Source organism: Staurois parvus, unplaced genomic scaffold, assembly GCF_062004578.1.
Source record: "Staurois parvus isolate SC_StPar_1 unplaced genomic scaffold, SC_StPar_1.0 ptg000444l, whole genome shotgun sequence".
Taxonomy (NCBI): Eukaryota; Metazoa; Chordata; class Amphibia; order Anura; family Ranidae; genus Staurois; species Staurois parvus.
The window spans coordinates 2,147,827-2,173,499 of record NW_028318240.1 but is presented as its reverse complement, the minus strand read 5'-3'; the positions used below and the strand labels follow the sequence as shown (position 1 = coordinate 2,173,499).

Sequence of the window (25,673 nt, the reverse complement as noted above, 5' to 3'; positions counted from 1 at the left end):
CCCCCTACCTCTGTACTCACCGTCCGCTCCCACAGAACCCCCCTACCTCTGTACTCACCGTCCGCTCCCACAGAACCCCCCTACCTCTGTACTCACCGTCCGCTCCCACAGAACCCCCCTACCTCTGTACTCACCGTCCGCTCCCACAGAACCCCCCTACCTCTGTACTCACCGTCCGCTCCCACAGAACCCCCCTACCTCTGTACTCACCGTCCGCTCCCACAGAACCCCCCTACCTCTGTACTCACCGTCCGCTCCCACAGAACCCCCCTACCTCTGTACTCACCGTCCGCTCCCACAGAACCCCCCTACCTCTGTACTCATCGCCGCTCCCACAGAACCCCCCTACCTCTGTACTCACCGTCCGCTCCCACAGAACCCCCCTACCTCTGTACTCACCGTCCGCTCCCACAGAACCCCCCTACCTCTGTACTCACCGTCCGCTCCCACAGAACCCCCCTACCTCTGTACTCACCGTCCGCTCCCACAGAACCCCCCTACCTCTGTACTCACCGTCCGCTCCCACAGAACCCCCCTACCTCTGTACTCACCGTCCGCTCCCACAGAACCCCCCTACCTCTGTACTCACCATCCGCTCCCACAGAACCCCCCTACCTCTGTACTCACCGTCCGCTCCCACAGAACCCCCCTACCTCTGTACTCACCGTCCGCTCCCACAGAACCCCCCTACCTCTGTACTCACCGTCCGCTCCCACAGAACCCCCCTACCTCTGTACTCACCGTCCGCTCCCACAGAACCCCCCTACCTCTGTACTCACCGTCCGCTCCCACAGAACCCCCTACCTCTGTACTCACCGTCCGCTCCCACAGAACCCCCCTACCTCTGTACTCACCGTCCGCTCCCACAGAACCCCCCTACCTCTGTACTCACCGTCCGCTCCCACAGAACCCCCCTACCTCTGTGCTCACCGTCCGCTCCCACAGAACCCCCCTACCTCTGTACTCACCGTCCGCTCCCACAGAACCCCCCTACCTCTGTACTCACCGTCCGCTCCCACAGAACCCCCCTACCTTTTTGAGCCAAAAAAAAAATATATATATATATATAAAAGACAGTGTTTTATTTTCGGGGAAACACGGTAGATCCATGATCACATCTCAGCACCCTGCCTCCATACTCCTCCTAAGATCCCTCAACCCTGATTAAAGAATATTGAGAGACATAATGCAAATGTTAAAGTGCCTTCATAAAACAGGTGTCAGTCTGGAGGAGTGGGTGTTCCTGGACCCCCTTTACTAACTAATTGTATCTACTTTTTTTACACGGTGAAGATTTCTTGCCAAGATATTCAATTCATGAGGGGCTTGTGAAGCAGGATTGTCAATCTACAGCAGGATGGCCCGCTTCCCTATAGCAGCACACAGATATTGGCAGTGGCTACACTGTGACATCTGCCAGTACTGTCTGTGCTGCTTCAGGGTGCCGTGGCAATGTCCAACGCAGGATGAAGACAAAAGACAACATTCCATCTGGGATTTTTAAAATTTTATCAAAAAACATGGAAGACCGACAACACATTTGTTCACATCCGTAGCAAAGGTCACAGGTCATAAGGTTTGCGGCTGTTTCTCCATGGCAGGAAGTGGCTTGGTGCAGCTATCGTCACAACAGGAAATGGAGGGATATTCCACAAAGGGGGTGTCGATGGAGGAAATAATATTTACAAGCAGGTGTGGAACATACTATCAGCGAGATAAAAGGGGGATATCACTAGAGTTCATAATAAAGTTGGAATCCAAGTTTAGACTGTCTGAAATGGAAACAGGAACATACAAGATTAGAAGATGGATTATGAAGCTGGGGGGGAGGTGCATAAGAGTAAGAAGAAAGGGCAAAGAAAACGAAAAAGGACAAAATGGAAAGAAAGACAAAAAAAAGGTAAAAAAATTGGGACAGTAAAGAAAGATGGTTGACGGGGAGGTTTAGGGAAATAAGGTAGATGCAGATAAGAACGGTAGGTGAAGATGAATAGGGCAAGGTCAAAGAGAAATGGTAAGAAAGTGGGACAATGGAGAGGAAGGGGAATAAGGTGGCAAAGTGGTGGGGGAAGATAGAAGGTACAAGATGAAAAGGAGAGGAAAAAGAAAGGGGAAGGGGGAGAACAAGGAAAGGCATGGAGAGGAAGAAGAAAGAAGAAGAAAAAGGTGCACAGAGGTGTAGAGAAGAAGAAGAAGAAGGAGAAGAGGGAAAGGTGTAGAGAAGAGGTAGAAGGAGAAGAGGGAAAGGTGTGGAGAAGAAGCAGAAGGAGGCGAGGGAAAGGTGTAGAGAAGAAGAAGAAGACGAGGGAAAGGTGTAGAGAAGAAGTAGAAGACGAGGGAAAGGTGTAGAGAAGAAGAAGAAGACGACGAGTGAAAGGTGTAGAGAAGAAGAAGACGAGGGAAAGGTGTAGAGAAGAAGAAGAAGGACAAGAGGGAAAGGTGTAGAGAAGAAACAGAAGAAGGAGACGAGGGAAAGGTGTAGAGAAGAAGCAGAAGAAGGAGACGAGGGAAAGGTGTAGAGAAGAAGAAGAAGGAGACGAGGGAAAGGTGTAGAGAAGAAGAAGAAGGAGAAGAGGGAAAGGTGTAGAGAAGAACTAGAAGGGGAAGAGGGAAAGGTGTAGAGAAGAACAAGAAGGAGAAGAGGGAAAGGTGTAGAGAAGAACAAGGAGAACAGTGAAAGGTGCAGGGGAGAACAAGGAGAACAGTGAAAGGTGCAAGGGAGAGGGAGAACAGGGGAATGTGCAGACAATGAGGAGAACATAGAAAGGTGTGGAGAAGGAGAAAAGTAAAAGGCAAGTGATTGAAGAATGTGGGTGGGTGAAGAACAGCAAGGAAAGGTAGAGCTGGGAAAGAGGATAGGAAAATAAAATAATTGAGGAGAATGAGGGAGGGGTGGTAGAGAGGATGTGGACAAAAAAGGAAATGCAGAAGGTGAGCAGGGACAAGATGGTGCTGGTGATGGGTTTCAATAGATTTAATGCAGGAAAAAGTATATCAAAGACTGAAAATACAGACACAAAATGGTGGACAATTTGGATACAAAATATGAAATAAAATGGTGATGTGACATTGAAGAATGAAAAAATGTAGGAGAGTAAAATAAAAATGAGATTTCATACCCTGATCGAAGTTGAGTTTTTTCACAGTGCTTCTATCACCCAAACCTTCTATGTCTACCAGATCACTGTTGGCGTCGGAGTCGTTCAGGGCGCTGAGCGTTACATCTGCTAAAAGAAGAGATGCCGGGAATACAGCATGCCATTACACTCCCCTGACAACCCCCCCCAACACACACATCCCCCATTTCTCACCAGAGGACTTGCGTTTCTTCATGGCACTCTGGGACCCCTCAGGTATTGTTGTCCCACTCACAACCTGTGGTGCGGACACCATGCTGACTGAAGAGGAAGCTGGCGCGGCCTTCTTTGCCACTTTCCGGGGGGAATCCGAAGGCAGGGGGACTCCGCTGTCATCGTAGATCTTCCTTTTCACTGCGTACTTAATCTGTGCCCTGCTGGGAGACATACACAATATGACAGCTTGTGAACAAGATGGAGGAGCACTTAAACCACCTAAAGCTTAAAATGAGGGAAGTAAGCGCACAAGTGGCATACAGAAAACAACCAAAGCATATTTAAAGGAAGCCTGCCATGAGAGACAGGGAGGCTGAATCTATTGTGCTTTCCTTCTGAGGATGCTAGCTGCCTGGCTGCCATGTGGATCCTTGCCTGGCTGCCATGTGGATCCTCTGACTTTGAATCAGGAGTTTTAACAAGTATATAGACAAGGATGTCTGGCATTTCTACCTAGCATACCTGTGTTAGGTCAGTAACTTGCATCCTGGTGTATTACATTAATGCTCATGGAGTTAAGGCAGCCCATGCAAACGAATGGGCTGGCAACACACCAAAACATCCAAAAAACAGGACATGCACCATTTTTGGCAACGTAGTGCACCACAATGCATGGGAGGGTGTTACTGTACATTGTGGCGTGCTGCAGCACACATGTGACTTCGCTAAAAGTGCATTTCTACCCTAAGGCCTCGTTCACACCATGGTGCAGAGAGGTCAGTTTTTCTGCACACGTTCTGCATGGGCACAACAGAATCAATTGTTCTCTATGTGTCCTGTTCACACCACAACACTGGTATCATGTACAGATTTTTTTCTGCATAGGAATCTGCAACGGGTATAAAACTCATTGAAGCGCACATGAAAATTGATGGAAACCGATGTCTCTGCAAGTGAAATCTGCGCGTCAGTTTCCATGCACGTATGGTGTGAACAAGACCTAAAGACGTTGGCATCCAACTGTCACTTTTCGCTGCAAGCTTGGTTTTAGTTGGCTGTTCAATGCCAACATAGACTGTTTCTTAAAGACACCTTGACACATGGCAGGGGATGTTATAAAACTATCGGGCCACATCTAAAGATAAAAATTGATAGAAATTCGACCGATTCAGCAGAGACCGATCAGTTGCGATCCATCTATGGCCAGACCTGTTCGAAGGCAGTCATTCTACTGGTCAACTGTTTACGAATGATCTTGTTGGAGAACTTTAGTTTGGTCAGCACTGCAACCAAACGGGCTGATCCGTGTATTCTGACATCGCAGGAGTCCAGCTGATTCCTCTGCTGTCAGAATACAATGACACAGTGGGCAGGATTCCCACATCCACCTCCAATGAATCAGTTCAGTTTTCTCGTTTAGCTTCCTGGCTGAATGAAAAAAAAAAGAACCATGTATGACTAGCTTAAGAGGAAAATGTATGTACCACCCAAATAAATGTGTTTCTTCTTTCCTTCATCTAGACCAGGGGTCTCCATACAAGTCCCATCATGCCTCTACCTCTTGAAGTCTTGCCTGTGGCTGTCAGAGTCTTGCAAGGCCTCACGGGACTTGCAGTTCCTCAACACATGGAGGGCCACCTCTGATCTAGACAAAGTCTCCAAACTTTTAAAACAAAGGGCCAGTTTACTATCCTTCAGACTTTAGGGGGGCTGGATTGTGGTCAGTAAGAGTAGAAAATGCCTCAGCATCAGTGGCAGTAAACAATGCCTCAGCCTTGGTGGTTAGTAGGAATAAAAAAATCACCCCATCGTTGATATCAGCAGGAGGAATAGTGTCCCATCATTGGTATCAGTGGGAGGAATAGTGTCCCATCATTGGTATAAGTGGAAGAAATAGTGTCCCATCATTGGTATAAGTGGAAGAAATAGTGTCCCATCATTGGTGTCAGTGGAAGGAATAATATTCCAATGTCAGGATCAGTGAGAGAAATAATGCCCCATCTTTGGTGTTTAGAATAGTTTTCCATTGTTTTTTATCATTGGTTGCAATTATGTCCCATTTTTTGTGTCAGTGGAAGATATAGTGTTCCATCGTTGGTATCAGTAGGAGGAATAGTGCCCCATAATTGGTATCAGTGGGAGGAATAGTGCCCCATCATTGGTATCAGTGGGAGGAATAGCGCCCCATCATTGGTATCAGTGGGAGGAATAGCGCCCCATCATTGGTATCAGTGGGAGGAATAGCGCCCCATCATTGATATCAGTGGGAGGAATAGTGCCCCATCATTGGCATCAGTGGGAGGAATAGTACTCCAACATTGGTATCAGTGGGAGGAATAATGCCCCATCATTGGTATCAGTGGGAGGAATAGTGCCCCATCATTGGTATCAGTGGGAGGAATAATGCCCCATCATTGGTATCAGTGGCAGGAATAGTGCCTCATCATTGGTATCAGTGGGAGGAATAGTGCTCCATCATTGCTGTCAGAGGACGGAATAGTGCCCCATCATTGGCATCAGTGGGAGGAATAGTGCCCCATCATTGGTATCAGTGGGAGGAATAGCGCCCCATCATTGGTATCAGTGGGAGGAATAGTGCCCCATCATTGGTATCAGTGGGAGGAATAGTGCCCCATCATTGGTATCAGTGGGAGGAATAGTGCCCCATCATTGGTATCAGTGGGAGGAATAGTGCCCCATCATTGGTATCAGTGGGAGGAATAGTGCCCCATCATTGGTATCAGTGGGAGGAATAGTGCCCCATTATTGGTATCAGTGGAAGGAATAGTGCCCCATCATTGGTATCAGTGGGAGGAATAGTGCCCCATCATTGGTATCAGTGGGAGGAATAGTGCCGCATCATTGGTACCAGTGGGAGGAATAGTGTCCCATCATTGGTGTCCGTGGGGGGAATAGTGTCCCATCATTGGTGTCAGTGGGAGGAATAGTGCCTCATCATTGGTGTCAGTGGGAGGAATAGTGCCTCATCATTGGTATCAGTGGGAGGAATAGTGCCCCATCATTGGTATCAGTGGGAGGAATAGTGTCCCGTCATTGGTATCAGTGGAAGAAATAGTGCCCCGTCATTGGTTTCAGTGGGAGGAATAGTGCCCCATCATTGGTATCAGTGGAAGGAATAGTGCCCCATCATTGGTATCAGTGGTAGGAATAGTGCCCCATCATTGGTATCAGTGGGAGGAATAGTGCCCCATCATTGGTATCAGTGGGAGGAATAGTGCCCCATCATTGGTATCAGTGGGAGGAATAGTACCCCATCATTGGTATCAGTGGGAGGAATAGTGCCCCATCATTGGTATCAGTGGGAGGAATAGTGCCCCATCATTGGTATCAGTGGGAGGAATAGTGCCCCATCATTGGTATCAGTGGGAGGAATAGTGCCCCATCATTGGTATCAGTGGGAGGAATAGTGCCCCATCATTGGTATCAGTGGAAGGAATAGTGCCCCATCATTGGTATCCGTGGGAGGAATAGTGTCCCATCATTGGTGTCCGTGGGAGGAATAGTGTCCCATCATTGGTATCAGTGGGAGGAATAGTGCCCCATCATTGGTATCAGTGGGAGGAATAGTGCCCCATCATTGGTATCAGTGGGAGGAATAGTGCCCCATCATTGGTATCAGTGGGAGGAATAGTGTCCCATCATTGGTATCAGTGGAAGAAATAGTGCCCCGTCATTGGTATCAGTGGGAGGAATAGTGCCCCATCATTGGTATCAGTGGGAGGAATAGTGTCCCATCATTGGTATCAGTGGAAGGAATAGTGCGCCCTCATTGGTATTAGTGGAGGGAATAGTGCCCCATCATTGGTATCAGTGGAAGGAATAGTGCCCCATCATTGGTATCAGTGGGAGGAATAGTGCCCCATCATTGGTATCAGTGGGAGGAATAGTGCCCCATCATTGTTATCAGTGGGAGGAATAGTGCCCCATCATTGGTATCAGTGGGAGGAATAGTGCCCCATCATTGGTATCAGTGGGAGGAATAGTACCCCATCATTGGTGTCAGTGGGAGGAATAGTGCCCCATCATTGGTATCAGTGGGAGGAATAGTGCCCCATCATTGATATCAGTGGGAGGAATAGTGCCCCATCATTGATATCAGTGGAAGGAATAGTGCCCCATCATTGGTATCCGTGGGAGGAATAGTGTCCCATCATTGGTGTCCGTGGGAGGAATAGTGTCCCATCATTGGTATCAGTGGGAGGAATAGTGCCCCATCATTGGTATCAGTGGGAGGAATAGTGCCCCATCATTGGTATCAGTGGGAGGAATAGTGCCCCATCATTGGTATCAGTGGGAGGAATAGTGTCCCATCATTGGTATCAGTGGAAGAAATAGTGCCCCGTCATTGGTATCAGTGGGAGGAATAGTGCCCCATCATTGGTATCAGTGGGAGGAATAGTGTCCCATCATTGGTATCAGTGGGAGGAATAGTGCCCCATCATTGGTATCAGTGGGAGGAATAGTACCCCATCATTGGTGTCAGTGGGAGGAATAGTGCCCCATCATTGGTATCAGTGGGAGGAATAGTGCCCCATCATTGGTATCAGTGGGAGGAATAGTGCCTCATCATTGATATCAGTGGGAGGAATAGTGCCCCAACGTGGGTGTCAGTGGAAGGAATAATATTCCAATGTCAGAATCAGTGGGAGAAATAATGCCCCATCTTTGGTGTCAGTGGGAAGGCACTTTTTAAAACTATACAGAATCTCAAAAGCACCACATTCTAAAATGTAAAAAATGAGACACAATGTGAGTTTGGGGACACACACCCATATGGAAGTCATTTTGGAATACAGTGGCCATGTCCGCGTAGCCGCTGTGTTTCAATTGATATCAATGGGACTGCTTCTGTGCATCCCAGTGTGGATAACCCTGGCTCTGCACGAGTGTACAGTATACTAAATCCTGTGTGGACGAGGCCTTCATTTTTGGGCAGCCCAAAGAGCGAGAAGCAGACATGACATGGTGGGTTTGGTGTGGAAGAACTCAAGTGGCCTACACAGAGCCCCGACCTCAACCCTGTTGGGATGTCAGGTGTTGTAGTCTAACATCAGTGCCTGAACTCACAAATGCTCTTTTGGCCAATTAGGAACGCACTCCTTCTCAAAAGAGTGGTGGCTTAACTACACTAACTCCATATTATTGGCCACGGTTGTGGAATGGGATGTCCAACAAGCTCACAGAGCTGTGCTGGTCAGCAGTGCTGGGACAAAGTCATCTAGCACCCTGGGCAAGGTGCCAAATGGCCCCCACCCCCCCCCCAAAAAAAATAAAAAAAAACTAATCTTCACACTTTACCCTAAGCATAAATTCCCTTTGCAAACCGAATTTCTCCACAAACAAAAATTCCCCCTCTTCCAGTACAAATTACCCACCCCTCAAATTTCCCCTCTGAGCATAAATACCCCCTCCATCAACCCTCCTCTCCCAGTTCAAACCCCCCTCCCAGCTAAAATCCTCTACCTCCCCTAATCCCCCCTCCTAGTACAAATCCACTACCCCACAAACCTCCCCTCTGAGCATAACCCCCCCCTCTCCCAGTACAAATTCCCCCTCCCAGCTCAAACACAAATCCACTAACCCTTAAATTTCCTGTCTGAGCATAAAATCCCCCCCCCCCCAAACCCCCCTCTCCCAGCACAAATCCCCCCCCCCCAAATCCCCTTGGCTAGCACTAATCTCCCCCCTCCCAAATTTCCCCTACTAGCACAAATCTGTCCAATCATCTCTACTAACTGAAATCATCATCTCCCTCCCCAAATCCCCCCTCCTAGTACAAATTCACTACCACTTAAATCTCCCCTCTGAGCATAAATCCCCCCCCAACCCCCCTCTCCCAGCACAAACCCTACCCTAATCCCCTCTGCTAGCACTAATTCCCCCCCCCCCCCAATTTCGCCTCCTAGCACTAATCTGTCCAATCATCCGTTATAGCACAAATCTTACTCCCCCCCAAAAGAAAACCCCTTCCTAACACATTTACCCTCCTAATGCAAATCACCCCAATCACCTCTTCTAATACAACCACACAAATCGCCAGGGCAGCTGCCCCTCCTGCCCACCCCTTGTCTCGCCCTTGATGGTCAGTTGTCCACAAAATGTTTAGCCAAATAGTGTCCCCTTTTCTACCACTCCCCATTCTCCTTACACTGTCCTCTCCTTGATTACTGAGCTGATCTGATTTAAGTCTTCCCCGAAGCGTCTGACAGCCGCATGCAACATCTGAATCTCATTGTCTGTCCAGCGGGCCCTGGGGAGACACAAGTAGGAACGAGGAGTGAAAGCAGAGCCATGGAGATGCAGGAGAACAGGGGGAAGAAGGCATGACATGGCAAAGAACAGATTCATAGCAGAGAATGCAAGACAGGCACTCCTAGCATATCTCAGTGTATGCAAAACTTTATAGTTTTGGAAAAAAGTAGTGAGAGGTTAGAACCTACTAAGTTCATACTAGGGAGAGTTGCCCTCTCTGTCCTGTTGTTCATCATCACAGGACAGAAAGTAATAGAAAATCCAAAATTCTGATTTGCCACCAGAACAGGAATAGAGGGGAAATCCTCCAAAAGGGACACTTCCCTAATTAAGGAGAGATTTCTTATCACTTCCTGTTGTGTCTACAGGACAGGAGGTGATGGGAAATCTCCCCAAATGGGACACAGTTGGCAAAGAAAACATAAAAGGGTTATAATTATTTCCTAACGTAGTCCACACTTGGGGCAAAAAAAGTTGCTTTTAGATGTATGAAAGTGAAGGTAAGGTTTTTAATAGGAAACCACCATTAAGTAACAGTTTTCAGGTGGTTCACTTACATACAATGCTTGAAATGACCACTTACTTACACTGTCCTTGTTATAGAAATTCATAATGACTGGTGTCAGTTACAGTGAAGCCCTCCCTCTATACATACCTCTTTCCTTGAAGTCTTGTAGCCCAGTGCCTCTTAACTTTATTGAGACCAGGGCTGGTACATTCTTCCAAAAGCTACTATGTCCCAACTGTAAAAAAGAAAGTTTATACTCACACGATAAAGTATGGGACTACAAAATATGCATTGAAATGCTGGATGGCTCTGGAAGGGGCTGGTGTCACTGCAGAGGATTTGGGGGTTGTGAAGGGCGTTAGGAGACTCTGCAGCAGATTTGGTGGCCTTGCATGTGAAGAGGTTTCAGGAGGGAGCTGTGGGCAACTGTGGGGGATATGTCTCTGTTGGGGGCCTCCCTATAAGTCTGGGGACAGTGCAGGAGCACTGTGAGGGCTGGGTGCATGGTGGGACATAGTTGGAGGTTGAGGGCACTACGGGGAGGTGTGGACTCTGCAGCAAGCGAATGGGCATTGCAGGGGACTGTGTGGGGAGTGCTAGGGGCACTCTTGGAGGTTGAGGGGCACTTTGGACCACTATAGGAGGCTGGATGGCCCTATAGGGACTGGGAGGCACTGTGGAAGGCTAGGGGATCTTCAGCTGGCCTAAGGCCCAAGAGAAGGAGACCATGGCCCAGTGACTGAAAGACTCAGTCCTAGCCAGTCCATTGAGGTCACAGGAGGTTCCAATCTTCTGGAGGCCATATGTGAGTATGTTCAGGGGGAACGGGTTACAGGAAATTCCCATTAACATTCATCTCAGGTGTGGTTCTTTTTCTGGATGTTCAGAAAAAAATAGGTGCCAGTCGCTTTAGTAGATTTTAAAACAGAAAAAAGTTTATTGCACATGGCAATGAGGGCAGGGTATGAATTAAGATACCCCCATATAAACTAGATCTTATACTCTAGACTTTTGAAGGTAACTATCACAAACTAGTCTGGACTATGCTGGCTGGACTCCTTAAGAGCTCAGGCTCCTTAGCAATTGAGCCAAACCAAACACCTTTGAGATTCCTCAAGGAAGGGAGATCCCTGCATTTTTCCATGTGCCTAGGCCCAAAGCCTAGGAGATAACTTCTAAGTGGGCATCCTCACAGGGCAAAAGCCCAAGAGGGAAGACAAAACAGGAACTGGTACACATATTTTTGCAAAGTTAGAATGTAAGTATGGATGCAACATAACTGTGGGATTCCTGTGGAAGCTGGACATCACTACAGTAGGCACCACTACTACAGTGATTGCCACTAGTTTCCAGGTCCTGTGCCAAGTGGCAGCCCAGCAACTTAGTGAACACAGTGGATTGCTCGCTTGGAATGGGCATAATTCAGAGAAGGCTTTGAATTCTCTCAGTGACCGCAAATTGTTTTCTGACTGGACAGGGAAGATGTCACAATCTCCGGCCTATCCAATCAGAGAATGCTGAATGGCACCCGCGACCTTCTGTGTTCACTAAGCAACAAGGCAGCCACTCAACATGAGGCCCAGAATCCAGCGACAACTACTATAGTAGTGGCTACAGAGATTTCTGGGCAGCACAGTGGCTATGTGGTTAGCCCTTCTGCCTGACAGCACTAGGATCATTGGTTTGAATCCCAACCACAGCACTACCTAACTGGAGTTCGCATGTTCTCCTTGTGCTTGTGGAGCACTTCCGGGTACTGGTTTCCTCCCACACACCTAAGATATGCTGGTAAGTTAACTGGCTTCTGTGTAAATTGGCCCTAATATGTGTATATATGAATGTGAGTTAGGGAACTTAGACTGGAAGATCCTTAAGGGCATGGACTGATGTGAGCGTACCATATATATGTAAATCGCCAGCCTCTATATAAATAAATAATACATTTCCAGCTTCCAGGAATGACACATACAGTGCCCAGCATAAATGAGTACACCCCTTTTGAAAAGTAAGATTTTAATTAATATCTCAATGAACACTTTCCAAAATTTTTACAAAACTGAGCTTTATAGAACATTTGTTTAGCTCATTACATGAAAGCAAGGTTAATAATATAACTTAGATTACAAAATTGAAAGTTTTCCTGATGCAAAAATAAATACACTTCACAACGAAACTACTCCATCTAGTATTTTGTATGACCTCTATGATTTCTAAGGACAGCACCAAGTCTTCGAGGCATGGAATGAACAAGTTGGCGACATATTGCAACATCGATCTTTTTCCATTCTTCAATGCTGACTTGTCTCTTCAGAATTCCCCATAGGTGTTCGATTGGGTTCAGATCAGGAGACATACTTGGCCACTGAATCACTTTCACCCGGTTCTTCTTGAGAAATGCAGCACCGGCCTTAGATGTGTGTTTTGGATCATTGTCATGTTGGAAAAGTACACGACGACCAAGAGCACGGAATGATGGTAGCATCTTCTCTTTCAATATAGAACAGTACATCTGTGAATTCATGGTACCCTCAATGATATGCAGCTCCTCGACACCAGCAGCACTCATGCAGTCCTACAGAAAGACACTGCCACCACCATGTTTCACAGTAGGCACCATGCATTTTTCTTTGTACTCACCTTTTGCGACGCCATACAGTTTTTAAGCCATCAGTTCCAAAAACATTCATCTTGGTCTTATCACTCCAGAATACAGAGTCCCATTAGTCTTTTTTTTCAGCATGGGCCCTGGCAAATTCTAGGTGGGCTTTTTTGTGCATGGGCTTTAGGAGAGGCTTCCTTCATGGACGACACCCATGCATGCCATTCCTCTACAGTGTACGCCATATTTTGTCACGGGAAACAATCACCCCAGTTTAGCTTTCTACTTATTTCACTAACTACAGTGAACATGTATGGTGATTTTCTTCAACCCTTCTCATCAGAAGACGGTCCTGTCGAGTTGTTAACTGCCATGGACGGTCTGGATGTTTCTGTGAGATGGTTGCAGCTCCATCTTTGTATCAATTTTGCTACAGTATTCTGACTAAGTAAAGCTTTGCTAATCTTCTTGTAGCCTTCACCTTTCTTGTGTAAAGAAATTATTTTCTCTTTCTCAGGCCTTGTGACATTTCTCTTTCATGTGGTGCCTTTGCTGACAGCATGAAATGGGGAGGGGTTTTCCTTGTTAAGTAACACCCTTTTATAATCAGCTGTATGCTGGACACCTGTTAAATGAATAATTAGACTCACCTGTAGTTGAATTCTTGTTAAGTAGGATTTTGTTGTCTAAATTTTAGCTTTGTGTCTAAAGACTTTCATTGGGGTGTATTCATTTTTGCAACATGGTCTTGAATAAATGTGTTTATTTGAAAAATACTTTTTTGTGTGTGCAAATTAACAAATCTTGTTTGCAATCAACGGCCTGCATTTGTGGGAGTATTTTTTAGTATAGTGTCCCATAGAAAATGTTGATTCTGAAAGGAAAGTAAATGGTTTTTGACAAATCTGTTGAGGTGTACTCATTTATGCTGAGCGCTGTATATACTTACATTGGTCCAAGCTGGACCGCAGTCACTATGCAAAAATACGCGTACCTAAACTTCAGCTTTAAATAGTTCTCCCACCATGTCTCAGAAGACTGGCCAGGTTATCAGATATCCATAACATCGAATGATAACACTTTAGCACACCCTGCTGGAGCACGCTCGAACTACATGTGGTAGAGAAAAAACACAGCAAGCTTAGAGTTTCTTCCTATACAGTTAGGCGGAACTACAGTCCACTTGCTGGCTACAGAATTCAAAAATGGTATTTAGTAAAAATGCGACATCCCAACATTGTTCTTGGATAAATCTTAGAAAGTTTAGTATCTCCATCTAATTTTTATTGCTACCATCCTGATTGGGAGATTCCTATTTGTCCGTTGGGACAGAAAGTGATGAGAAATCCACTTTTTTTTTTTTTAGTTCTCACTTTTAGTCCTCACTGAAATACTGTTCTAGGGCAGGGGTAGGCATCCTGCGGCTCTCTAGCTGTTGTGGAACTACATTTCCCATGAGGCATTGCGAAGATTACAAAACTGACAGTTACAGCTATGACTTGCAGAGGCATGATGGAACTTGTAGTCCTGCGGCTCTCAGGTTGCCTAACCCTGTTCTAGGGGCAACTGTCTAGCGGCTCAATTACATTGGCGGCTCTTCAGAGAGCATTAGACAGGAAGTGAGGATGAATGAATCCCATAAATTTTAGCATGCTGCAATTGCATGCGGTTGCAGGGCACACTCATTCAGCTACGTTCAGCAGCTGGTTCTGCCAACTGAACATGACAGCAGAGGATCATCTCTGCAGCGCAAGGCACTGCAGATGCAGCAAATCCGTTCTGCTGCCTTTGCAGCTAATGGAGGAGCGGTTGGGTGGGCAGTAAAACCCTGGTTGAACCACTAGGTGTTACCGCCCATCAACTGCTAGCGTAAACGATGCTCAATACTAGGTACACAAGGGATGAAAATCATCCAAAAACGGTTGGTTCTGAACTTTCGGCCTGTGTGTACAGCTCCTCGCCAATGGCTGCGAGCGCTGACCAGGGTGTTCTCACGCAAATTATTGTCAGAAGACAATAACACAGCAGGGGAGATAGTAAATTTGCATAGTTAGTACAGCGACCTCCTCATTTTTTTTTCCTTCAGCCCGCTTGATTGAAATAAAAAACTTCCTGCGTTTACTAGGCTTTAGCCCTGGTTCACACTTGTGCAGGCACAGCAGCCTATTCATTTGAATGGGCTGTTGTGCCTGCGTTTTCCTCCGTTTAAAAAAAAAAAAAAAAGTACATACACCCAGGGGCGGACTGACCATTTGGAAACTCGGGCACTGTCCGAGGGCCTGGGGTCAGTAGGGGGCCCCATGAGATGCCCCTGGTACCTTTTTCATAGGCTTTTTTGAGTGTGGGCAAGGACACAGGGGCCCCATGATCCCCTATTGAGTTGTCAATGGGCCCCCCATGAGTTGTCAGTCCGCCCCTGCATACACCTTTTTAAAAATGCGGCCACAGGGAAACCACATGGTATTTCTGATCATGTGATTTCCCTGCGGTTCCCGCACCTTCAAATGTTCTGCGAGCTGGGATGTGGGGGGGGGGGGTTACCATTCAGAATGAATGGCAGCCCCACGCGTCCCATAAAAACAGCTCAATTTGTCTGTGGGTGGTTCCGGAAACAGCTGCGATTCCAGCACCCATAACCAGCCCATACAGTGTAAACCAGGGTTTAGAGGGATTCCCCAATACTTTGTGGAGGGGTTTCCTCTCATTTCCTGATACTTCTCCGAGACAGGAAGTGAAAGGAAATTTCCCCAACAGAAAACTGTTAAACCAGATGTGGTTCCAACCATTCCCTACTCAGTCCAAACCTACAGAAAAAATTGTTTTAGCTTTACAAACACTTTAAACAAACACGAAATTCCAAAATTGATTTTACAGCACAAAAAAAAAATGTGTAATAATTTTTTTAAGAAATGGGAAACTTATTTCCCTTTACTGAAACTTTACAGAGCAGCTTTTGCTTCCAACGAGGGGGCCGATATTATAGCCCTTAGAGAGGTGAAGGAAAAACATGTAGCTGACAAGAAGGCAGACTTTAGCACACACAGGTAAGTAGCAGGTCTATAGGACATTTACCCCGCCGGTGAGGAATCTGTCACGGGGTGGAGTTGCATAGTCAGTTCTCCTAGTTTGGTGAAGGCAGCTCCAGCCGCTGAGAATATCTCCCCGACCTGTGCAGACATTGGAAAGGATACATCATACAGGGTCATGACACCATTCATAATTCTCGTCACAACATAAACTTCTGCAAAAAAAAAAAATATATATATATATATCCCACTCTTAGCGTCCTTTCAGAAGGGCGACTTCCTTTCCGAGCAGCAGGGGATCTGTACACGATGTGATCGCCTGCCCGCAATGTACCGCGGACTGGCGGCCACTGTAGGCAAAGCGACGTACCCGTATGTCGCTGCCTACTTCCAGGTTTAGGGCGCATGTATGAGCGCCCCTGACCAGCACCCGCTTTGATTGTACACAGCAGGACCCTGTCAGCAAGTCCCAGCCAATGATTCATGACCAAGACCTGCTGATTGGTTGTGTACAATTACAGCCCAGAGCTCTGTGTTGGTAAACAACACAGTGTTCTGTACAGAGGGACTGATCTGTCCCAGGGGCGGACTGACCATCGGGGAACTCGGGCACTGCCCGAGGGCCCGGGGTCAGTAGGGGGCCCCATGAGATGTCCCTGATACCTTTCATAGGCTTTTTTGGGTGTGATTTGAGTGTGGGCGAGGACACAGGGGCCCCATGATCCCCTACTACCCGGGGGCCCCATGAGTTGTCAGTGCGCCCCTGATCTGTCGATTTCTCATCCCTGCAAAGCAGAGATCTAGTAGTAAAAATCAGCACACTTTACACATAGTTAAGCACACATTTAGCCCTTTGATCGCCCTAGATCAGGGGTTTTCCAAAGTTTACTGTCCTTCAGACTTTAGGAGGGAAAGACTGGCCAGTGGGGTTAGAAAATGTCCCAGGGCTGGCATCAGTGAGACTAAACATTGCATCAGGCTGGTTTACACCAGAACGCAGTGTGACTAAGGCACATTTTGTGTGAGTTTCCTGCACGGTGCTCAGAATGCGATCTGCTGAGGGTGCCAATGTATGTCACATGGTACTGCAGTACCGTGCACTTTGGTGGAACAATTTATTTTTTTATCTTATAGCAGTAGTAGTGCATGCAGTACTTTTTCTACTTTCCAGTGTGATTTGCAGTTCATGCAAATGAATGGTCTGCAAAACCTCACTACACGGGAATGAGCAGGAATTGGCACGCATTCTTGTGTAATTCAAGTGTGAAACGGCCCTGGGGTTTGGTGGTCAGTAGAAGGAGGAATAGAGTGTCATCATTGCTATTACTGGGAGGAATAGTGCCCCATCATTGGTGTCAGTGGGAGGAATAGTGCCCCATCATTGGTGTCAGTGGGAGGAATAGTGCCCCATCATTGGTGTCAGTGGGAAGAATAGTGCCCCATCATTGGTATCAGTGGGAGGAATAGTGCCCCATCATTGGTATCAGTGGGAGGAATAGTGCCCCATCATTGGTGTCAGTGGGAGGAATAGTGCCCCATCATTGGTGTCAGTGGGAGGAATAGTGCCCCATCATTGGTGTCAGTGGGAAGAATAGTGCCCCATCATTGGTATCAGTGGGAGGAATAGTGCCCCATCATTGGTATCAGTGGGAGGAATAGTGCCCCATCATTGGTATCAGTGGGAGGAATAGTGCCCCATCATTGGTATCAGTGGGAGGAATAGTGTCCCATCATTGGTGTCAGTGGGAGGAATAGTGCCCCATCATTGGTGTCAGTGGGAGGAATAGTGCCTCATCATTGGTATCAGTGGGAGGAATTGTGCCCCATCATTGGTGTCAGTGGGAGGAATAGTGCCCCATCATTGGTGTCAGTGGGAGGAATAGTGCCCCATCATTGGTATCAGTGGGAGGAATAGTGCCCCATCATTGGTATCAGTGGGAGGAATAGTGCCCCATCATTGGTATCAGTGGGAGGAATAGTGCCCCATCATTGGTATCAGTGGGAGGAATAGTGTCCCATCATTGGTGTCAGTGGGAGGAATAGTGCCCCATCATTGGTGTCAGTGGGAGGAATAGTGCCCCATCATTGGTATCAGTGGGAGGAATAGTGCCCCATCATTGGTGTCAGTGGGATGAATAGTGCCCCATCATTGGTATCAGTGGGAGGAATAGTGCCCCATCATTGGTGTCAGTGGGAGGAATAGTGCCCCATCGTTGGTATCAGTGGGAGGAATAGTGTCCCATCATTGGTATCAGTGGGAGGAATAGTGTCCCATCATTGGTGTCAGTGGGAGGAATAGTGCCCCATCATTGATGTCAGTAGGAGGAATAGTGCCCCATCATTGGTATCAGTGGGAGGAATAGTGCCCCATCATCGGTATCATTGGGAGGAATAGTGCCCCATCATTGGTGTCACTGGGAGGAAGAGTGCCCCATCATTGGTATCAGTGGGAGGAATAGTGCCCCATCATTGGTATCAGTGGGAGGAATAGTGCCTCATCATTGGTATCAGTGGGAGGAATAGTGCCCCATCATTGGTGTCACTGGGAGGAAGAGTGCCCCATCATTGGTATCAGTGGGAGGAATAGTGCCCCATCATTGGTATCAGTGGGAGGAATAGTGTCCCATCATTGGTATCAGTGGGAGGGATAGTGTCCCGTCATTGGTGTCAGTGGGAGGAATAGTGCCCCATCATTGATGTCAGTAGGAGGAATAGTGCCCCATCATTGGTATCAGTGGGAGGAATAGTGCCCCATCATCGGTATCAGTGGGAGGAATAGTGCCCCATCATTGGTGTCACTGGGAGGAAGAGTGCCCCATCATTGGTGTCAGTGGGAGGAATAGTGCCCCATCATTGGTATCAGTGGGAGGAATAGTGCCCCATCATTGGTATCAGTGGGAGGAATAGTGCCCCATCATTGGTATCAGTGGGAGGAATAGTGCCCCATCATTGGTGTCAGTGGAAGGAATAGTGCCCCATCATTGGTATCAGTGGGAGGAATAGTGGCCCATCATTGGTATCAGTGGGAGGAATAGTGCCCCATCATTGGTATCAGTGGGAGCAATAGTGTCCCATCATTGGTGTCAGTGGGAAGAATAGTGCCCCATCGTTGGTGTCAGTGGGAGGAATAGTGCCCCATCATTGGTGTCAGTGGGAGGAATAGTGCCCCATCATTGGTATCAGTGGGAGGAATAGTGCCCCATCATTGGTATCAGTGGAAGGAATAGTGTCCCATCATTGGTGTCAGTGGGAGGAATAGTGCCCCATCATTGGTGTCAGTAGGAGGAATAGTGCCCCATCATTGGTATCAGTGGAAGGAATAGTGCCCCATCATTGGTATCAGTGGTAGGAATAGTGCCCCATCATTGGTATCAGTGGGAGGAATAGTGCCCCATCATTGGTATCAGTGGGAGGAATAGTGCCCCATCATTGGTATCAGTGGGAGGAATAGTGCCCCATCATTGGTATCAGTGGGAGGAATAGTACCCCATCATTGGTGTCAGTGGGAGGAATAGTACCTCATCATTAGTGTCAGTGGCAGGAATTATGTCCCACTGTTGGTTTCAGAGGGAGGAATAGTGGCCAAAAGGCCGGGTAAAAGCTTTCAAAGGACCTTATTAGACCCTCGGGCCACAGGTTGGAGACCACTGCCCTAGATGTTAACCCCTTCCCAGCCAGTGTCACTAGTACAGTGACAGTGTATAATATCACTGAATTAATGTCACTGGTGATATCAGTGGCAGCCAGTCAGTTCCCCCCAGTGTCAGATTGCCCGCCACACTATCGCAGTCCCATTATAAGTTGCCGTCATTACTAATTATAAATAAATAGAAATTAAAAAATAAAGATTTGCAGTCTCGTTATGTTAAGTCACTGATCACCGCCATTAGTAGTATACAGAAATGTTTTATTCCAGTATGTGTAATATATATATATACATACACATCTCTATCAATCGATCTATCTATCTATCTATTATCTATCTATTATCTATCTATCTATCTATCTATCATCTATCTATCCTTTCATGCAAAACAATCTATATACACTTATTGGGATTTTCTTAATCACAAATATGTAGCAGAATAAATTTTGGTTTAAATTTATGAAGAAATTTGATTTTTTAAATGTTTTTATCGGATATGTTTTATAGCAGAAAGTAAAAAATACTGTTTGGGTTTTTTTTTTTTACATTGTCGGTCTTTTATATTGCAAAAAATTTTAAAAAAAAACAGTGGTGATCAAATACCACCAAAAGAAAGCTCTATTAGTGTGAAGAAAATGATATAAATTTAATTTGGGTACAGTGTTGCATGACCGCGCAATTACCAGTTAAATCTGCGCAGTGCCGTATAGGAAAAAACGGCCTGGTCATGAAGCTCAAGCGGTTAATATTGATAGTACTTATAATAGTAAAAGAAATAATAATTAAGACAGTAGTAGAATTTATCACCGCCCTATAGCAGAAATACTGCTACAGGGTGGTAGGGTTGCGCAAAATCACGTATATATACACGTGATTTGCATTTTCAAAAAGGGGGCGCACACGCCGCCCTACCCGCGCTGCCATTGGTGGCAACAGATGTCGATCACTGGGTCCTGGATGGAGAATCCCCGCTGGCACCCAGCGATCCCCGTGTGAAGCGAATAGGGGAGAGACCTGTGTGTAAGCTCCATTTGTAGAAAAAAAATGACAAATTTCCTTTATGTACAGTGTTGCATGACCACGCAACTGTCACTTAAAGTAACGCAGTACCATATCGCAAAAAATGGCCTGTTTAGGAAGTAAAAATAATAATAATAAATAAGCACTTCCGCCTGGCAGTACTCGAGTCATGGGTTCGAATCCCAACCACGGCACCACCTGCCTGGAGTTTGCATGTTCACCCTGTGCCTGCGTGGGTTTCCTCTGGTACTCAGGTTTCCTCACACACTCCAAAGACATGCTGGTAGGTTAATTGGCTCCTGTCTAAATTGTCCCTAATATGTGTATGTATGAATGTGAGTTAGGGACCTTAGATTGTACACCCCTTGAGGGTTAGGGACTGATGTGAATGTACAATATATATGTAAAGTGCTGCGTAAATTGATGGTGATATATAAGTACCTGAAATAAATAATATTAGCAATAATAACAGCAATTTCGATCGTGGTGATAAGAAGAAGCAGCTGTGATGATATCAATGATAATTATATTGATAATAAAAGTCGGAATGGCAGAGATTATAATAATAGATAATATCATTGTGATAACAACCAGCACTGTTATTATTATCAGAACAGTGTTACTATATCCATCAGCCTTCTATACACAGATAATAATATTGACAGCACAGTGGCTAAATAGTTAGCACTTCCGCCTGGCAGTACTAGAGTCATTGGTTTGAATCCCAGCCATGGCACCTCCTGCCTGGAGTTTGCATGTTCTCCCTGTGCCTGCGTGGGTTTCCTCCGGGTACTCCGGTTTTCTCCCACATTCCAAAGACATGCTGGTAGGTGAATTGGATCCTGTCTAAATGGCCCTAGTATGTGTATGTATGAATGTGAGTTAGGGACCTTAGATTGTACACCCCTTGAGGGTTAGGGACTGATGTGAATGTACAATATATATGTAAAGTGCTGTGTAAATTGATGGCGCTATATAAGTACCTGAAATAAATCCATCGATAATACTACTACTACTGATCATGTTGTTATTATTACAGAACACTGACACATAGAATAGATACAATGTAGCTGGCCCTGGTCACTGTAGTTATAAAGCTGACTGCATGCTGGGATTTGTAGTTCAGTATATAAACTAACAACAGGCCGTCTATTGGTACTCAACTACAAATCCCAGGGTGCACAGCAACCATACCACCTGACTCCTCCCCTCCAATCAGGGATCACCAGGGCCTCCCGCTCACCTTGGTGGATGCTGACGTCATGGCACCGGGGGTGGGGGGTACCCGGGGCGATGGTGGAGCGAGCTAAAGTGTCTTGCGTTCCCCGCCCGTGCAGCTGCCGGTGAGGCGACCTGACACCACCGAACCAGCCGCCTTCTCTCTGCAGTTATTCGCCTCCTGTACGCTCGGGCTGCTATTGGTTCCTTCTGCTGACGATCGAACGCACAGTAGTTCCCGCCTACAACTGAGTCGCACGGCTATTGGCTAACGTCTCCTGTCCATTACTCCTCACACGTTCCCGCCTCTATGTTCCTATTTGCGGAGTGCCCGTTTTTTGGCCGGTAGCTCGCTGCTGATTGGCTGAGCTGTACAATGAGGTTATCTAAACTATGAGAAAATGGGCCTGTAGTGTTGTCCATAGAAACCTATCGGCTCTCACTATCTCTGCTGCAGTCCATGGTTACAAAGGGTCCTGAACTGGTTGCTATGGGCACACACAAGGCCCCCAGCTTTATAATAGGTGTTCTGGGGTCACCTGAACATCCCATATCCTATAAATCACATTATAATACAAGGGGGGCTTCATTCTGTGGAGCCGGCCTTGTTATATACATCACTATCTAAGCAGCTATGGAAGTCAGACTAACTACTTCCCCTCCAGGCCTATTCTGACATTTCTCTCTTTCGTGTAAAATTCAGCATTTTTTTTGCAAGAAAACTACTTGGAACTCCCTAAACATTCTATAAATTTTTAAGCGGAGGCCCTAGAGAATAAAATGGTGGGCGTTACAATTTTTTTACGTCATGTATTTGAGCAGCAGTTTTTCAATGCAATTTTCATGGAAATAATAAAACGTTCGTTCACAAAAAAACAATATAATAACCAATTTGTATAAAATATAAAAGATGATGTTACAACGGTCCACAGGGACGCAAAGTGGGTCCTATTGCACTGTCCGATACCCAGCCTGAGTTTTATTTTTTTTCATCTCAGCCAAACGGAGCATTGCTCAAGCCTGGAAGACCCTGTGCATTGCCTTCCAGAGGGAGAAGACGTATGAGCACCATAATCGGGCGGACTGACCATTTGAGTACTCGGGCACTGCCCGAGGGCCCAGGGTCAGTAAGGGGCCCCATGAGATGCCCTTGGTACCTTTCATTGTCTTTATCATAGGCTTTTTTGGGTGTGGGCGAGGACACAGGGGCCCCATGATCCTCTATTGCCCGGGGGCCCCATGAGTTGTCAGTCCGCCCCTGGCCGTAATGCTCTAAGAGCAGATGTCCAGTATTCTGCATGATTCTCACTCCAGATTTCTGGAGGTCTGGGAGCCGTGGTTCTCCTATGAGTTCCCCTCACTCCAGAGCCGTGGTTCTCCTATGAGTTTCCCTCACTCCAGAGCCGTGGTTCTCCAGTGAGTTCCCCTCACTCCAGAGCCTTGGTTCTCCTATGAGTTTTCCTCACTCCAGAGCTGTTGTTCTCCTATGAGTTCCCCTCACTCCAGAGCCATGGTTCTCTTATGAGTTCCCCTCACTCCAGAGCTGTGGTTCTATGAGTTTCCCTCACTCCAGAGCCGTGGTTCTCCTATGAGTTCCCCTCACTCCAGAGCCGTGGTTCTTCTATGCGTTCCCCTCACTCAAGGGCCGTGGATCTCCCATGAGTTCCCCTCACTCCAGAGCCGTGGATCTCCCATGAGTTCCCCTCACTCCAGAGCCGTGGTTCTCCTATGAGTTCCTCTCACTCCAGAGCCGTGGTTCGCCTATGAGTTTCCCTCACTCCAGAGCCATGGTTCTCCTATGAGTTCCCCTCACTCCAGAGCCGTGGTTCTTCTGTGAGTTCCCCTCATTCCTGAGCTGTGGATCTCCTATGAGTTCCCCTCACTCCAGAGCTGTGGATCTCCTATGAGTTCCCCTCCAGAGCCGTGGTTCTCCCATGAGTTCCCCTCACTCCAGAGCCGTGGATCTCCCATAAGTTCCCCTCACTCCAGAGCCGTGGATCTCCCATGAGTTCCCCTCACTCCAGAGCCGTGGATCGCCTATGAGTTCCCCTCACTTCAGAGCCGTGGTTCTCCCATGAGTTCTACTCCAGAGCCGTGGTTCTCCCATGAGTTCCTCTCACTCCATAGCCGTGGATCTCCCATGAGTTCCCCTCACTCCAGAGCCGTGAATCTCCTGTGAGTTCCCCTCACTCCAGAGCCGTGGATCGCCTATGAGTTCCCCTCACTCCAGAGCCGTGGATCGCCTATGAGTTCCCCGCACTCCAGAGCCATGAATCGCCTATGAGTTCCCCTCACTCCAGAGCCGTGGATCTCCTATGAGTTCCCCTCACTCCAGAGCTGTGAATCTCCTATGAGTTCCCCTCACTCCAGAGCCGTGGATCTCCTATGAGTTCCCCTCACTCCAGAGCTGTGAATCTCCTATGAGTTCCCCTCACTCCAGAGCCGTGGATCTTCTATGAGTTCCCCTCACTACAGCCAGCCTGCTTGGGACTTGTCTGACTGCTTCCGCCAGAGCCTCGGAGTCTGAGTTGTCTCCTTCCGTCCCCCTTTCTCTTGTCTACGTTCCTCTTTTTCTCCCCAATCCTTTTTTTTCTGGCTCCTCTCTGTTCTTGTTCACGCAGTTGCTGCCCTATGGGGATGGTTGCAGGGACTGTGAGTAGGCCTTATGGGGATGGTTGCAGGGACTGTGAGTAGGCCCTATGGAGATGGTTGCAGGAGAAAAACCTCCCCGACGGTGACTGTGAGTAGGCCCTATGGGGATGGTTGCAGGAGAAAAACCTCCCCCACGGTGACTGTGAGTAGGCCCTATGGGGATGGTTGCAGAAGAAGAACCTCCCTTACGGTGACTGTGAGTAGGCCCAATGGGAATGGTTGCAGGAGAAAAACCTCCCCTACGGTGACTGTGAGTAAGCCCTATGGAGATGGTTGCAGAAGAAGAACCTCCCTTACAGTGACTGTGAGTAGGCCCTATGGAGATGGTTGCAGGAGAAAAACCTCCCCGACGGTGACTGTGAGTAGGCCCAATGGGGATGGTTTCAGGAGAAAAACCTCCCCTAGAGTGACTGTGAGTAGGCCCTATGGGGATGGTTGCAGGAGAAGAACCTCCCCCACGGTGACTGTGAGTAGGCCCTGTGGGGATGGTTGCAAGAGAAGAACCTCCCCTATGGTGACTGTGAGTAGGCCCTATGAGTATGGTTGCAAGAGAAGAACCTCCCCCATGGTGACTGTGTAGGCCCTATGGGGATGGTTGCAGGAGAAGAACCTCCCCCACGGTGACTGTGAGTAGGCCCTATGGGGATGTTTTCAGGAGAAGAACCTCCCCCACGGTGACTGTGAGTAGGCCCTATGGGGATGGTTGCAGGAGAAGAACCTCCCCTACGGTGACTGTGAGTAGGCCCTATGGGGATGGTTTCAGGAGAAGAACCTCCCCCACTGTGACTGTAAGTAGGCCCTATGGGGATGGTTGCAGGAGAAGAACCAACCTTACGGTGACTGTGAGTAGGCCCTATGGGGATGGTTGCAGGAGAAAAACCTCCCCTACAGTGACTGTGAGTAAGCCATATGGAGATGGTTGCAGAAGAAGAACCTCCCCTACGGTGACTGTGAGTAGGCCCTATGGGGATGGTTGCAGGAGAAGAACCTTCCCCACGGTGACTGTGAGTAGGCCCTGTGGGGATGGTTGCAAGAGAAGAACCTCCCCTATGGTGACTGTGAGTAGGCCCTATGAGTATGGTTGCAAGAGAAGAACCTCCCCCACGGTGACTGTGTAGGCCCTATGGGGATGGTTGCAGGAGAAGAACCTCCCCCACGGTGACTGTGAGTAGGCCCTATGGGGATGTTTGCAGGAGAAGAACCTCCCCCACGGTGAATGTGAGTAGGCCCTATGGGGATGGTTGCAGGAGAAGAACCTCCCCTACGGTGACTGTGAGTAGGCCCTATGGGGATGGTTTCAGGAGAAGAACCTCCCCTATGGTGACAGTGAGTAGGCCCTGTGGGGATGGTTGCAGGAGAAGAACCTCCCCTATGGTGACAGTAAGTAGGCCCTGTGGGGATGGTTGCAGGAGAAGAACCTCCCCTACGGTGACTGTGA

At 47.6% G+C, this 25,673-nt stretch overlaps 1 protein-coding gene across 6 annotated transcripts; it reads right to left on the bottom strand.

Annotated features, from left to right (window-relative positions):
* Positions 1-1,492: 1,492 nt before the first annotated feature.
* On the bottom strand, positions 1,493-21,843 carry BACC1 (BPTF associated chromatin complex component 1). 6 transcript variants are annotated; one of them, XM_089688018.1, is made up of 6 exons: positions 21,609-21,843; positions 15,746-15,840; positions 9,463-9,564; positions 3,312-3,514; positions 3,120-3,224; positions 1,493-1,772 (listed from the first exon to the last, which is right to left on the bottom strand). In XM_089688018.1, the coding sequence occupies exons 1-6, from the start codon at positions 21,627-21,629 to the stop codon at positions 1,708-1,710; spliced, it is 591 nt and encodes a 196-aa protein (XP_089544144.1). In that variant the 5' UTR covers positions 21,630-21,843; the 3' UTR covers positions 1,493-1,707. The 6 variants fall into 6 exon arrangements, with proteins under 6 accessions (XP_089544144.1, XP_089544142.1, XP_089544143.1 ...); XM_089688016.1 differs by having other exon boundaries at positions 3,120-3,227; positions 21,609-21,842; XM_089688017.1 differs by having other exon boundaries at positions 3,120-3,227; positions 3,312-3,511; positions 21,609-21,841.
* Between the last annotated feature and the right edge of the window lie 3,830 nt (positions 21,844-25,673).

Excerpts from the sequence above, each read along its gene's own strand:
- BACC1 (XM_089688016.1), bottom strand. The coding sequence starts at position 21,629 with ATGACGTCAGCATCCACCAAG. Across the intron at positions 15,841-21,608 it reads TGACGTCAGCATCCACCAAG|GTCGGGGAGATATTCTCAGC; the intron begins GTGAGCGGGAGG and ends ATGTCTGCACAG. Across the intron at positions 1,773-3,119 it reads AAAACTCAACTTCGATCAGG|ACAGTCTAAACTTGGATTCC; the intron begins GTATGAAATCTC and ends TTTCCATTTCAG.